Source organism: Mugil cephalus, chromosome 15 (assembly GCF_022458985.1).
Source record: "Mugil cephalus isolate CIBA_MC_2020 chromosome 15, CIBA_Mcephalus_1.1, whole genome shotgun sequence".
Lineage (NCBI taxonomy): Eukaryota > Metazoa > Chordata > Actinopteri > Mugiliformes > Mugilidae > Mugil > Mugil cephalus.
In genome coordinates this window covers 19,441,993-19,457,411 of record NC_061784.1, presented here as the reverse complement: position 1 = coordinate 19,457,411, position 15,419 = coordinate 19,441,993, and the positions used below count along the sequence as shown (strand labels likewise).

At 40.8% G+C, this 15,419-nt stretch overlaps 1 protein-coding gene across 5 annotated transcripts in view; it reads left to right on the top strand.

The window, feature by feature from the left end:
- Positions 1-15,419, top strand: part of ppm1e (protein phosphatase, Mg2+/Mn2+ dependent, 1E) — a 42,829-nt gene that overhangs the window by 17,895 nt on the left and 9,515 nt on the right. For 4 of the 5 annotated variants that reach the window (XR_007114274.1, XM_047606384.1, XM_047606385.1 and 1 more), the window contains 3 exons: positions 12,206-12,327; positions 14,741-14,940; positions 15,049-15,237. Coding sequence is in view for 4 of the 5 variants with exons in the window: in XM_047606384.1 (XP_047462340.1) it covers positions 12,206-12,327; positions 14,741-14,940; positions 15,049-15,237 (511 nt within the window). In the remaining variant the exon portion in view is untranslated. The remainder of the gene's footprint in view (positions 1-12,205; positions 12,328-14,740; positions 14,941-15,048; positions 15,238-15,419) is intronic. The other variant, XM_047606388.1, reaches the window with a different exon arrangement.

Genomic DNA, 15,419 nt, shown 5'->3' with positions numbered 1-15,419 from the left:
AATTGTGATTAATCAATTTCTTAGTGTAGAAGCCAAAGGGTTAAAACTTTATTTTCTGTTGGTTTGGTGTTAATTTGCCATAACTGTGAGAGTGTTGATGCTCTGATTTATGATAAATCAGATAAAGAAAAAATCTGTCACCCAACGTACAAACACATCCCCAGCGACACTGTTGTTGTTGGTACTGACCAAGTCCTTTGACGACTGGACATTTTTTCATCTTTACTCTAGATGTAATTGTAGGAATTGTGACTCTTGTCTGCATCAAACAAAGGAAAAAGAGAGGAGGTCGAGGTGGATGGATGGGTCAACAACGTTTGATTTTAACTTTTAACTCCTGGTGCTGCCAGATTTATCAAACACTGTTCGCACAGAAGCATAATAATTACGTGTGCAGCAAAACCACATCGTCTGAAAAAAAACAATACAGCGTTGACAAAAACTGTCCACCAACACCGACACAATAAAAATAACCCCGCCCACGCACGCTATTGTCGCCGGTACCGACATGTGACAAAGTCCTCTCACGACAAGTTCCCGTTGCCTTTGTTTCAGCTTTACCATGAAGTGAAGTGATTTTATTCCCTTTATTCTACTAATTGAGGAGGTTGGGGTGGATGGATGGGTCAACGATGCTTGATATTAACCAGGGACTTTAACTGCGTTGTCCAGGTGCTACTAGATGTTTCATCTATTCTAAGACCACCCCTGTTTTTGATCTATATATATCGTTAACCTAACAGCCTCACTTTTGACTTACTTTTAAAATATTAATAAAAAATACCAATGTGCTTCCTAAATATTTAGTTTTTTCTTGTTTTCTGAAAACATTCAAATGTGACCTAGACATTTATACTGTCTGATATTAAAAACAGCATAAGTTGTGTTATTGTAGCTCATTGTGAGTTTCCCTTGGGTGAAGTCTGACAGCAGCAGCTTTGTTTTAGATTTAATTGGGGGAACTGTGACTCCTGTCTGTCTGAAGCGAAGGAGGAAGCCACGAGAGATTACAGGTGCAAAGGGACTTCGGGGGGTTGATGGATGGGTCAAGAGCATGTTTGATTTTATCTCATCCGACACACTGTCAACTTGGTTTCGCTTTTAACCAGGACCGTAGACAGCTCCTAAGTGTACCACCCGCTCACCCACAACTCAAACCTCTACCCACACTTAACCTTCACCGCGGTGCTGTCTGTTCATTCATTTCATTTATTTAACACAGTTAATCGATTGCTTGAGAGAAAGAAGAGAAAAAAAAACATGTACACAAGCATTTAGCCATAGACGAAGTCCCTATAAATCAAATGCAGCATTTAATCTGTTTGCTTAAAACTACAGAGCCAAGCTATTTCGGGAAATTATGTATGATGGAAACTAAGATTTACAGAAAGGCTAGAGACACTCTATAGAGATGGGCTTGTAATGAGATTTGCTGACAGTAAGGGAAAAGCGCCAGCCCCATCCTTCAGGACGTTTAGATATAGAGTAGATGTGGAATGGAAAGTATCAAAATAAGAAAAAAAACAAGGATGGGATGGTTTTTATTTAAATACATGAATAGAAAATTAAAAAACAAAAGGTTTTTACCCTCGGTCGGGTAGAAAAAGATGCAACAAACGCTTGGGTTTTTTTGATCCACTGATCAAAAGTCCACTGATGTCGCTGGACTCCTGCTACTCGCCATCAAATGCCAGAAAGAAACCCAGGAACAGACTAGAGCGCCACATGGCGCGTGCAGAACAAGGAGACAAATTAATTCATCAAAGTCGTTTGAAAGCCGTCTTAAGGGAGAAGCAGCAGCGAAAATGCCACGATTTAAGGGTTCCTGGCACACTCTGTGTTACGTAATCCTGCTTTGCCCTCTTGAGAATACTATGTTCACATAACAGTAGCTAGTTAAGAACACACTAATTCAACATTTCTCTTGGAAATACAGATGAAGAAAAAAAATAAAAAATACACATATATCAAAGTGAGTCTGGTAACAGCCTGAGGATTTTCTCTCCGTTGCTAGAAAAAGGCTTTGCCGTCTTCCAGGTCTTAATTGGGGGGATGCCTGCTAGAAAAAGGAACCGGCGCCCAAAACCAGAAACATATCGATGGAGCCGAGCGAGTTCCCCTGGATCTCCACTCTCAACTCCACTTGGCACGGGAAAGCTTCAATATTTAGAATAATAAAGTGGGAGCTTATTCTGTGGATTTGGCAGCGGCGGACGACTGACACCGCCGACTGTCAGTCACTTGCTTTCTGCGTTGCCATGGAAACAACCTTGTTGCTCTACGCCGGGGCTAATTCTGTCGAGAAGAAGAAAGAGCTCGTGGAAAGCAACTGTATAAAAAATAAAAATAAAAAAATAAATATATATATATAAATAAATAAACATGGCTGCACGCATGAGTCATCCGCTAACACATACACCCAGAGCTCTCCGGTTTTATCACTGCGAGCAGCCTGTCAGAGCTCCCTGCGTGATCGTAGCTAAACGCAGCAGCCGCAGCAGAGACCACATGAGAGAACAAAAGCAGCCACAGACCGGCGGTGGTACGGGCCGCAGCAGACGGCACCGATCACCTCCACCTCAAACCGGGACCATCTGTGAGGCCGTGAGGTGGGGAGAATTCGAAAGGAGATATTACAAGAAAAAAAAATCAACCATTATCAAGTCTAGTGAAGGTTTTAATGCTCATGTGTGTTTCATATCGCTGGAAATACTTAACACAATATCCTGAAAAAATACCAATGTGCTTGTATTACAAAAATGTTCAAATATAACTCTATACTGTATGGCTTAAACGTGAACATCTGAAAGTAAATGCAGCAATACGGAAAAGTAGATTTACAATTCAGTCAATGGTTTTGTGACTTTTGAAAGGGAAGATAAAGAATTTTTATAGCCCGTAAATCCTCCTGTTTACTTTGAATCCTCAAGGAGCTACAAACCCAACCAAGGAGCAGAATAACTGCTTCAAATATAATTTTATTTTGCTCTTTGTTTGACATGCTGTTTATTTTATCTGCTCAGAGCAAATCCCTTCTCCTCTCTTAAGTGACTGGTGGACTGATCTATTGAATGTCACGCTCATAAAAATACTCCTAGCAGGGAGGGTTAGTCACACTGTGTCCTCAGAGTTAATTTTAAAAGCAGAAAAAGATACAAGACACAAGTTGTGGTGGCTAGACGACTGAGTCAGAGCATCTTGCGGGGACTTCCTGGTCTGCAGTGGTCGGTAGCGATCAAAGTCGGTCCGAGGGAGGAAAGGAGGTGAACCGGAGACATGCCCATTGATGCGTGAATGCTGCAGACCATGTGCACTCTGAATTATGGCCTCTTTTAGCTAGATAAATCGCCTCAAAGGAAAAACGGTGTCAGAATTGGTTCGAGGAGCATGTTCAAGGTGTTGACTTGACCTCGAAATTCCCCACATCTGAATAAGATTGAACATTCTCGAGGATGGAGGCGTCACCTCACAACTTTAAAGACTTTAAGGATCGTCTCCTTTTGTCTAGAGGAGTCCATGTCTCAGAGGGTCAGGGCTGTTTTGGCTGTAAAAGAAGAACCTACACAACACTTTGAATAGGTGGTCACGTGGTTTAAATGTGAATAGAGGGTATGCGAGTGACGTCACAGCGAGCTGAGGTCTCCATGGTTACGGCCACTGAGTGGCAATAAGTGACAGTTGAACGTGGAGATTAGCAGCATTAGCTTGAATCACAGGCTTTAATAGCGTCTAAATTGTAAAATTATTTTTTTAAAAAAAACAACACAGGGAAGAGCTGTTGTGTGATTGACTGAACCAACAGATTTGAAAAGCAGACGGAGATATATTTTTTACAGATATCTCCCGACTCCCATAGAAAAGAGAAGTAAACGGATCTCTGCGTTACGAAGAAGAAACCTGGTGTTGTGGTTCACATTTCGTGTCAGGTAATATTAATTTATGCTGTATGTTTTTGAAGTCATACCTTAAGTTACTTCCTAAGTCATCCTTTTAACGCGACAGTATTGCTAAGGGCTAACGCTACTTCTCAGTAAAGCTCTTAGCGTTAGCATCTTTTATTTAGCTACATTTATCATAACTGAAATGACCTCAAACTAACTTAAACTAACTGAAACCGAGGCTAATCCACTCTTCTAATTCTATACTAGTTCGTATGGATCATTGTCGAGTTCAATTGTCCTTGATTTGATCTGATAATCCACATTTTTCCCGATTTCGCTGTATTTACGGCTACGTTTCACCGTGTTTTGTCGTGGCCGCAGGCCGCAGTAATATCTCTATAAGCAAACAGCTGCTGTAAGAATAGTTTCATTTATTTTCATTTTTTCAGTACAGTTTCATTTCAGGGCTCGGTGGTTACTGATGCCCCCCAGCGAGAAGGTCCGGGTTCGAGTCCAGCTCGGGCCTTTCTGGGTGGAGTTTGCATGTTCTGCGTGGGTTTTTCTCCGGGTTTTCTCCTCCCTCCTCCAAAGACACGCTCGTTAGGCTGATTGGTGACTCTAAGTCGACCCTAGGTGTGATTGCGAATGGTTGTTTGTGTCTGTGTTAGACTGGTGACCTGTCCAGGGTGTACCCCTCCTCTCGCCCCGTGACAGCTGGGATAGGCTCCAGCAACCCCCTGCTACCTTTGTGAGGATTAAGCGGTAGTAGAGATGAGTTTCATTTCAGAAGTCACAGCAGGATATGATTCTGTACAAAAGGTTCTTCCCAGAAGCTATCCGTAGCTTATACATCAAGACAGCTACATACTAAAGTATGAAAACTAACACCTAAATTCTAACCTGACCCTAAAACAATCTAAGGTAATTCCATAGATACAGACAGTATAGGATTTAAACACAATAGCATCACATCAGGCACAGGTACATGAGCCAGAAAACCTCGACCCAAACTTCGATCAAACATATTTCGACTGCAATTTATGTTTTCATTTCTCTGTTCAAAATAGAGAAGGAGGCAGCCTCTTTTATGTTGCTCTCAACCTCATTCCAAGTCTTTAGAAGTCGTTTCCCCCCTTGTGTTGTATTCATGAGTGGGTAAAGAAATTGGGAGATGAGATGAATCTGTAATTGAGTCTATATACTACATTATACATTGCACAGGCGTTTCAGAAGTTTGTATCTATAGAGAAGAGGATCAGTTTGTCCTCGTTACCAGAGACGGACACAGAAACACCTGTACCAGGGAATCCTATTCAAAGTAGTGGACTCAGCACAAAAGAACAGTCATAGTCATAGTTAGGAAGACCAGTTGTGGTCGTGCATCATGCAGTCAGTCACGTCTTTACAGTGTGATGGTGTGAACCGAGACTAAGCTCTCCTTTAATCCTCCTCCGCTCCACATGACCTCACTGTGATGCACGAGCCACGGGGAGCTGCCATTGGTGCGTCGCGCCTTCTCCTGCGTGACCTGCAGCCAATCGGAGCTCCTCAGCTCAGCATCCACCCCTCCCGCCCCCCTGCCTCCCCTCCAGGAAGCCAGTGGTGGAGGGAGAGAAAGAGGGGGGAGAGAGGGTAAAACGTAGTGAGTTTCTATGAATGGAAACATGGAGGAGAGGACGTGATGATGGTGATGAGGAAACTAAAATAGCTCCCATTTCCTGATCTCCATCTTCATCAGTTAATTTTTACAGCACGTAGTTCAATTTACTGAACAGTGATGGAATGTAAGGAAGTAGATTTATTATTAGATTTATTTATTTGCACACATATAACGCTATGTGCTTATAATCCAGATAATAAAGGGAACAAAAAATAGATGTGATAGGAGAGGAGCCAAGGAGCTCCCCTCAGGTTGATAAAACCGAAGGAAAAAACAATTAACAAAAACAAAGGAAAGCTAAGCTAATCTTATTTACATAATATATAACAGAGAAATATATAAAAGAGTAGAAACCTTGTCTATTCAATCGATTCAATCGTCCATTAAACAGAAAAAAAGAATATAAGATAAAAAATAATCATCAAAAGAAGTTAACAAAAATTAAAAATACATCATATTTTTTAGATGTACTAATATTTAATCATAATTTGTAAGTTTACTCCCCTGCATTTCTTAAATATTAATACATTCAGCCAAGATTTTATTTTAGAAGAATATATTGCAAACAGAAATATAGTAAAAATGACAACAAACAGCAGATTAAAATAAAATAAAAGTGTGCAAATTATGAATAAAGTGGTACAAATTTAACTTAAGCCTGTTCTCTGTTAGTTTAGCATCACAGATACTTTCTCTGATGTCTAAATGTTTTCTTGTGAGCAATTAACATACATCCAGACGTACATTTCTCATTAAGTGTGTGTTCATAAAGATGAGTAATAAAAGATGCCTAACGTTTAAATGTTTGCAGCTTACACCCCCGATCCGCATGTTGTTCTCCTGCTCTTCATCCCGTAGAAAGATTGTTTTGGATCAATAAAGCTGGAATACACTGAGGAAAGGTTAACTGAGGAGGTTTAGAGACATAAACATTGGTGTGACTCATCTTTGGAGAAAGTTTTAGTCTCCATTGTTCAAAGTGAAGCAGGAAGTAGGAACAAAAATTAACCCGACTGGTAGAAAAGACACAGTGGAGACTAGTGTTTGGGTATCTATGTGCGTAGGTTCACGGCGTCTAAGTCCCTGCAGTATTTTAAAAGAGCCTTAAATGCTGGTTTTGTTCCCATCAGTCAACCTGTGCGATCATGAAAATTCCTAGGAAGATGTGAACCGTTGCCAGATAACAGGTTCTGCAGGTATTGGGGTTTTGCGTTATGTCACTGCAAACTAACCCGGCAGTCTCCCTGTCGATGTGACCTAACGGTGGCATCAGACTCTGACTTTGCTGTCGGATTTCTACATATTTTATCTTGACAGCGTTTGCTTTATTCCAAGAATGAGCACAGGATATTTCTCCAATATAGCTGCCACATTTTCAAGGAGAGTTTTACCCAGGAGGTTAGTGTGAATGCCGCTTTATGGGGGCAGGCTTTAACCACTCTGCTCCTCATATTTCTAGCCCTTGACCCAGTTTGAGAACAAAATCAAGGACCTGAAGGAAAAGAACTTTCTATATATATATATATATATATACAGTATATAAATATATGCACATATCTCTCAAGCAGATTATGTGAATATTCTGAATAACTAACGAGAGATTTCCTGACAAACAACACACACAAACACTTAAATGAGTCAGAAAATGTGGCAGTGTTTGCGCAGAAATGGTGGTGGCAACAGCAGCAGCTGTGTAACAAATAGTTGACTCTCACAAGAGCTTGGCATGATAGTGCACACATCGCAAAACCCAGATCTCATTGTGAGGAGGGGAGAGAGCTGTGATCAACATCCTCAGGTATTTTTTGTACGTTTCGGGACGTTCACGTCTGAGAATCTGCCGGGGGAACCTCAGCTTTGCTTCGTGTTTTATTGGTCGTAAAAGTTTCCATCTTTCCATCTTTAATTTTGTCTTTTGTCGCCAGCTCTACAAACTCCAAACGGTTATAATGAGGGCAAAAGGAAAATGGCCAAACTGCTAATTAGCAGCAGATGAAAATGCAAAAGCCTGAGTGTAAATGTCATCATTGATCAGCCCTCCTGTCAGGAAGCGTATCGATGTCCAATGACAGGTAGTCGCTCATGCATATCAACTCCCCCTGTTTAACAATACAGCTCTTCATTTCTTGAGCCTTACAGCTTATTCTTTTATTGACCTGCATTGACCACATTTCCGTGTCTTTCATGGAAACAGTATCCACTGAAAAACAAACAAAAACAGTGTGAAGATTGGTTTGAGGAGCACAACAATGACTAGAAGGTGTTGCTTTGGCCTCCATGTTCCCCATATCTCAATCCAGTCGAGCATCTGTGGGATGCACTGGACAAACTGTCTGATCTGAAGATTTAGGAACCACATTCAGGGGTTTGGATCTTCTGTGTATAGATGGTTTGTTCCGTTCACCTGAGGATTCTACGACTTTCTGAGTAGAAAATCTGACTCGGAGGCGGCGTTCCAGCTGGAAATTCCAACTTGCAACTCTGAAATTCTGACCTCAGACTACAAATTGAACGCAATGAGATTAAAGCTTGTTTGTCCAGTATCAGGGCTTTTTAGCTCACAGAGAACTGGTTCATTATGACCCCATGAAGAACCAGAGGCCAGTCGTACCTGAACAGCAATCATGACAAAATTGGCCACAATGGTGGGTGTCTACTAAACACAGTCGAGAAGAAGTGTGTGGACGTGTTGTTTGAGTGGAGACAAACGCAAATGCCATCTGCTAATAATGCTAGGAAAATTAATTATGACTACAATTAAGCCTCTAAAGCACTTGGTTATGTTAAGAGATACTTCCTGGTTACAACTAATTAAATAATAATTCTTATATATATGTATATGATGAATTACAACCTTAAGTCTCCTGTTCTTGCACATGCACCAAAACCTTCACACCTTTACGATCCACCTCACATCATCATCGTAAAGGTTGCGCCACTTCCCGCATTGAAAGTTAGCTCTAGATCTTAGTATGAGAATAGGTAGGACGCAGTTTGTCCGGTTATATTTTGCTCAGAGTCATGACAACAATGACTAATTTCTTTTCATTCTTTTTTAAATACGTTTCACTGTTTCCGTCACTGAAGTTATTTGTAGTTTCTGCGGTTGCCATGGAGAGAGTGATGTTTTAACTTTACATGTAAACTTTGCGACGCTTCAACGTTACCACGGAGCTGAGGAGAAGAGCGGCAGGAAAGTTATTAAATGCAGTAAACGCGTAGCTGAGTTACAGGAAGCCCACGGCCCTGGAACCATTAAAACCAAAAAGTGGCATGGCAAAAAAACATGGCAAATGGAAATCTGTTTCATGTTTAGCACAACATAAAGTAATGAAAAGTTAATGTAGTGGATTAACATCAAGATTCCCAAAAATCAGGGGCTTATGTTAAAGGGTAAAATGTGACAATGACAATAAAGACAATCCGATAAAAGCGCCTTTTGTTGGATTATTGTAATTAATCAATACTGTTGTATGAGAGCTTTATTACATGATGATAATTGATCCTTGTGGTGAGTCTGATGGTGTTCACCAGTATAAACACTAATATATTCTCTCAGATGCTTGAAATCTTTGGGTCAAATGTGAAAGTTTGCTAATTGAGCGGAGCTGAATTCATTAAAGATGCTCGGGCTGCGGGCGGCTGTTGCCCCGGGGGGTTTTCATTGATTAAACTCATGTCATTTGACATACGAGCCACAGAGGTCCTCTCACACTGAAAGCTGAGTATTTAATTGTAGAATATGTCCCCACGTTGTACTCAGCCAAGCCCGGCTCATTTATTAGCGGGAAATTAAATGCTGTGCAGTGACTACTGTGTACAACAGAGTGAACCTTTGAGGATTCAGCCGGTTGCTGCTACATTTTAAATGAACATGAACCCGTGTTGACTGCATGTGTGGTCTGAAGAGAATAAAAGAGAATTAAAATCTGATCGTCGTTGCAGGATTGATCTGGTGATGTCAGTCTGCCCCCGTGGTCCAGACTGAAACTGATGAATGGATTATCATGACATTTTTGGCAGTTTGTGGTTCACAGATGATGAATCTTGTCTCTAGCGCCGTGTATGGGATCGACATCTGTGGTTTTGAGGGAAATATCTCGCCAGATAATTAGAAAACCCTTATTTGTCCTACAATGGGGAAGTTGCAGTTTGCAGCCGCATATATAGGGGCAGAAAAGTAACAGGAATAAAGAGCAGTGTTTAAGATAAATAATGAGGTAAAAGTAGAAAAGAATAAACAACAAGTATTGGCATTTGAGGAATTGACCTGAAACTTTCACTGAATGCCTCTACTTAACATTGTATTTCGTGTTAATTAGCAAATGTTAGCATGCTAACATACTAAAATGAGACGTATTTTATAAGGTCAGCATGGGAACTAGTTAAAACAAGCTGCCATTTTTTTGTTTAGTGCTATTTTGGCTAATTGTAATGTGTTAGCATGCTAACATACTAAAATAAGATGTATTTTTTGTTTAGTGTGATTTATAGTACCTACCAAATGTTAGCACAGGAACTGGTTAAAAAGTACTATTTTGGCTAATTGTAATGTGTTCGCATGCTAACATACCAATACATGCTTACATTCAAATATAAGACATTTTTATTTGCTATTTAGTGAAATTAGCAAGCATTAGCCCATTAGCATGGTCAGTGAGGTGATTATGGTAGTACGTTTGCACAATGCTAACACAATCACATCAGCATTAAGCTAATAGTGTATCAAAGCCGTATTGTTAATATTTAGCCTTGTGTTAGCATATAGCTCAAATGCAATATCCATACTACTAGTTTAGTAGTGTTTATATTGAACCGTAGCAATTCTTTATTGCTTCATGAACCATGTCACCGAAATCATGCCCCCCCCCCACCCATTATATATTTAGAGCGATGTGATGTATGAGTGTCTGCAGTTCATCACGTCATGACAGACAGGATAAATAAGCTAAATTAAGCGCACGTCAGATCAGTTCAGGTTTATTTTCAACTTAATTTGAGTGTGATGGAGAGCATCCAGACACGGGGTTACCATGGTTACCTGCATCTGGAGGTGGCCTAGTTATCTAAGTGACTCATGTGCAGCAGGCTTTGAGTCCTTGAAACGACCCCCTCTTCCTCATCCTCCTCTCCCCCTCCCCTCCTCCCCAACTCTCTCGCTAACCTTAAGGAGAGACAGCCCTCCTCCTCCTCCTCCTCCTCCTCCTCCTCCTCCTCCTCCTCCGACACACACAGACCTGGACAGATGTTATGATGTGCTGCTGCGCTGAACAGAGCTGCGTTACATCATTTTAACATTGTTCAAGGCAAATACTGACACTGGGTTTCTCCAGCTGACATGATGTCTGCATGAATGTCAATAAAAAGCACTTACTTATCCATCTATATGTACTGTTTGGGGTTTTATTATTGCGCAGCCTGGATTCTGACAAACTTTTTACTTTTTTTGGGTAAAAGGTGTTGCGTAACAAATCAGCTGGTATTTATTTTTAGCCACGCTGCAGTTTGTTGGTCCAGAGTGAATTAGTTCAGCCACTAAACTAACAAATGTAACATCAAATGTAAAGCTTGCTAACTTCAGGGATCCCCCCACATAAAAGATGGATGTGGCCATAATGAAGCCGGCCTGGACTTTGGCATTTATTGTTCCTTGTTTTAATGGTGTTAGAAGCGGGCGAAGGCTGCATCATCCTCACACATGCTTCTCTTTAAGGCCTAATATCTACTTACTTACATATATTTGGCTAAAGACTAAAAAAAACTAGTGGCCATCAGTGGTATTGCCATTTAAGCCACTTTTTGGATGTTGTCAACTTTATAGTTTTGACTTATTGATTTTCTTAAAGTTTTACATCTATCTATCTATCTATCTATCTATCTATCTATCTATCTATCTATCTATCTATCTATCTATCTATCTATCTATCTATGCTGTAATCCCTCGACTCTGAATCTAGCATCATTTTTATTTTATCAAATATATTGGTTTCATGGCTTCAGCTGCATTTTGTCTCCACTGCTTCTGCCTCATTGTAACATTTCTAATGAGTTCTCTTGAAAAACCTTTGACTTTTTAGCAACGTGCTAAGATTAGACTATTTAAAATAGTATCTTTCCATACATTTGAATAGATAAGCTAAAATTAGTCAAGAATGACCTACCTGAATATTTGTTCGTATTGAAACATTCAGCGTGCAGTTTGTTATGAAGCAACTTGTCGCATATATCTATCCTCACCTGCCAGTTCATTAGGTGCAGTGGTTAAAATAAATTCTTTCTTATTTTGTTTCTTTATTATTATTATTATTATTATTATTTGTCCCCTGTTGTTGTGTTGTTTTCGCTAAATCCTGACAAAGGTTCTTGTATTCAGCATTTTTGGACAACAACTGAGAGAGTTGTTGATTCAACTGTGTTTTAGGCTAAATAACAGAGACACACCACAAATAACATCCTCCAAAATGATCCTATGTCTGAATTACCACCTCTCTGACACTATTTTAGCAGAAACTGAGTCACGAAGCGTTAGACCTGATGAATATCTATCTGTCTGTCCATCTATCTACTATCCACACAGGATAAATGCTGCGACCTCCACAGAGGATTAGCGTGAGGTGACTTTTCTTATCTGTCCCATTCATAACCGCGTCGTCTCTCCTCACAGTAACTGCCCCTGCTCCCTGGCTGCCGCCCTGGCCAGAGCCACAGCGGACAGCATCCTGCAGACCGACCTCTCCATCCACCACCTGAATAAGACCGTTGAGGAAGGAGCCGACCCGTTGCCACGTGAGTCCCCGGGGGAGCCCACGAGACCGCTCTCTCACACAAATTAGGTCTCCATCCCACACACTAACACAGGCATGTAACCACCAGGGCTTTGTCCCAGTTCTGCCCCGCAAAAAAGCTGCGTTAAGTGGTATTTGACCGCTAGGGGGCGGAAAGGAGGCAGGATGTACTACATCCAATCCAACCCAGTGCGGGCGAATCGTACCAGAAAATACAGCTATGATTCTATAAGTCATAGAGTAAACAGATGTTTATTTGTATATTGCAGAATAGAGTCCTCAGCAAATGCAGCATTTACTTTTATTTACTTGTGTTTTATTTATCTTTTTAACCTCTTATTAAGGGCGTCACTAGATTTTAATGACACACAGGATGTGAGCGAACGTAGAACACAACCCAGTAATTGTTTCCTCTCAAATATTTTAACAGTTGCACTTTTTGAGGTTGCATATTTGACTACAATGGCTGCAAATTCAAGTACTGAAAAATATTACTTATTTACTTGAATTAAGGTAATATTATTTTATTATTATTAGATATTTATTATTTAAAATTTTATATTATTTTTGATTAATTATTATATATTATTTTATATTATTATTATATTATTTATTTAAACTCAATTTTATATAGATTTTTTTATTTTGCAAAAAATAAATAAATAAATAAATAAAAAAATAGGCCCAACGCCTCCAGTGCCTCTTATCATTCCAGCCTTTTTGCCAAAACAAACAAAAAAAAAAAAACCTGTTAAGTTTCTTTCACAGCTTTGGCATTTGTTGTTACCTGTTTTAATAGTGTTAGAAATGGTCGAAGGGTGCGTCAACCTCAAAGATGCCTCTCTTCAAAGCCTAATATCTACTTACATACATTTAGCTAAACCCATGACAACTTGTGGGAAAAGTAGTTTATAAGAGTATTTTACTACTTTTTTTTTGATAGAACCTAGTGGTCAGCAGTGATATTGCACTTTAAGCCACTTTTTGAATGTTCTCAACTTCAGATGACATATTTCTTCATGCAGCATTTACTCAAACACAACTCGTGTGCAGACACGACCCAGCAGAATGTTAGAGCTTTAATAAACTATACACAGCGTCTGTATTGGCCTATTTTTAAAGTTAAACTGATCCATTGTTCCTTGTGGTTTCATTCAGGCTGTCAAAAGTCCAAATCTGATATTTGCTTGTTTATTACATGTGAAGAGCTAAATGTTTCAAGCCCAGACTAGCTCTGTTTGGGCGGTTCAAACGCAGGGAACGTCATTTATAATTTAATTAGACATGGAAGCTACAAGACAGATGCTGAATTTGCCTTGGTCGTTCTCGCAATAACAACAACAGCCTCTTAGCACGGTTCAGTCATCTCGCCCTCGATCGGAGCGTTGTGTGCTGGAGAAGAGTTGCGCCACATGTCTTGATTTTTGATTCCTCGCAGTAAAGCTCAAACTGTTCTGCACGTTGCCATGTGTGCTTCCCCCAAAGTTGTTGTTGTTGCGTAACAGCCGATCGCATCCTGTTCGGCGCTGCTTCACTGCACTCTGCTGTTCAGTTTTTATCCTCCAGCCATTTGCAAGGTGTTGTGAGTAGCCCTTGATGGCAGACGCGGCGCAGTAACGTCTCCATTTGTAAGCGAGGCGGAGTGGAAGAGTCAGACCGCAAAGTGCAGTTTAGTGATGGGACGGTGTCTGATGTGCAGGTACTTTGGAAAAGGTGGAAGAGGGCGAAGGGAGGAAATGGGACACAGCGTGGGGCTGGATGTGACTGCTACCATATTTGGAGAGCAGAGTAACAGACAGAAGACAAAGCAAAGGCAAGATCGACTATTATACCTGCAGCTAGCGTTAGTAGGTCAAGCTCACATGCTCACATTGGCTTTATCGTGGTTCTTAAAGAGAGCCTCCACTCACGGGCTTGCCTCTGTACCACTAACGTACGACCAATTCTTTTGAAAAAGTAAAACAGGCCTCTGGGGGTTTTCTATTACAATCTACCAGGGTGTAATTTCCACTGGGGATGAGTAGTTTCTCAAATTTATGACACTGCAGAAAAATATCTCCCAAAATATCTCTAAAAAACTGAAAAGAAGTTCTTGTCTGTTTATATGACAATGAGCAGATTTTTCTTCCACTGCTGAAAACGGAGCAGCATCAACGTTATTATATGTTGTTGTAGACTCCCTGGGCTCAAGTTCTAATCTGAGCTTTGTGCAAAAATAACCAACATCCGTGTGGGGATTAATAAATAAATAAATCATAACGTGTTCTTTCAGTGACTGGGAGAGATTTCCCAGCTTGTTACCTGGCTTTTTTCCTACCGTGTCACCGTGCACACACACACACAACAGCAGTTTATTATAAGTGTGGTTTGAAAATAGGCTGATTTGGATTCTGTGTGTGTTTTTTGTGTGTTAGAAATAGAGTCTGTGAAACTGGCCCGGCTGGTGTTTAACAGGCTGTTTGAGATGTGCTGCCTCTGGATGAAGGAGCTGCCGTTCCGCCGCCGTCCGCAGCCGTACTACGAGACGTCCATCCACGCCATCAAGAACATGAGGCGCAAGATGGAGGACAAGCACGTCATCATCCCCGACTTCAACACTCTCTTCAACATTCAGGTCCCGTCGGTTTCCTCTCTCCTTCTTTAAGCTGTTCTTAAAAAAAAAGACTTTTTATCTTGTGCGTTATTTAATTTTGAGCGTCTTTTCGTGATTTCTCTTCCTCAGGATCAGGAGGAACAGGCTTTCTTTGCTGTGTTTGACGGTCACGGCGGCGTGGACGCGGCCATTTACGCCGCCAACCACCTCCACGTCAACCTGGTTCGTCAGGAGTCCTTCGGCCAGGACCCCATCGAGGCGCTCTGCAGAGCCTTCAAAGTCACGGATGAACGCTTCGTGAAGAAGGCCTCCCGAGAGGTAAGAACCAAAACCCTTCACTGTTGTTTACACTCAACTAAACACTAAGTCTTCTACCCCGTTAGCTGAAACCTCCACTATAAGAATTACTGCCACTGTTACAGCTAAACCTCTTCTTCTCAGATCTTCTTTCAGTAATGTGATGATTCGGATGGAGCATATTAAGAATATTGTGTGATTGT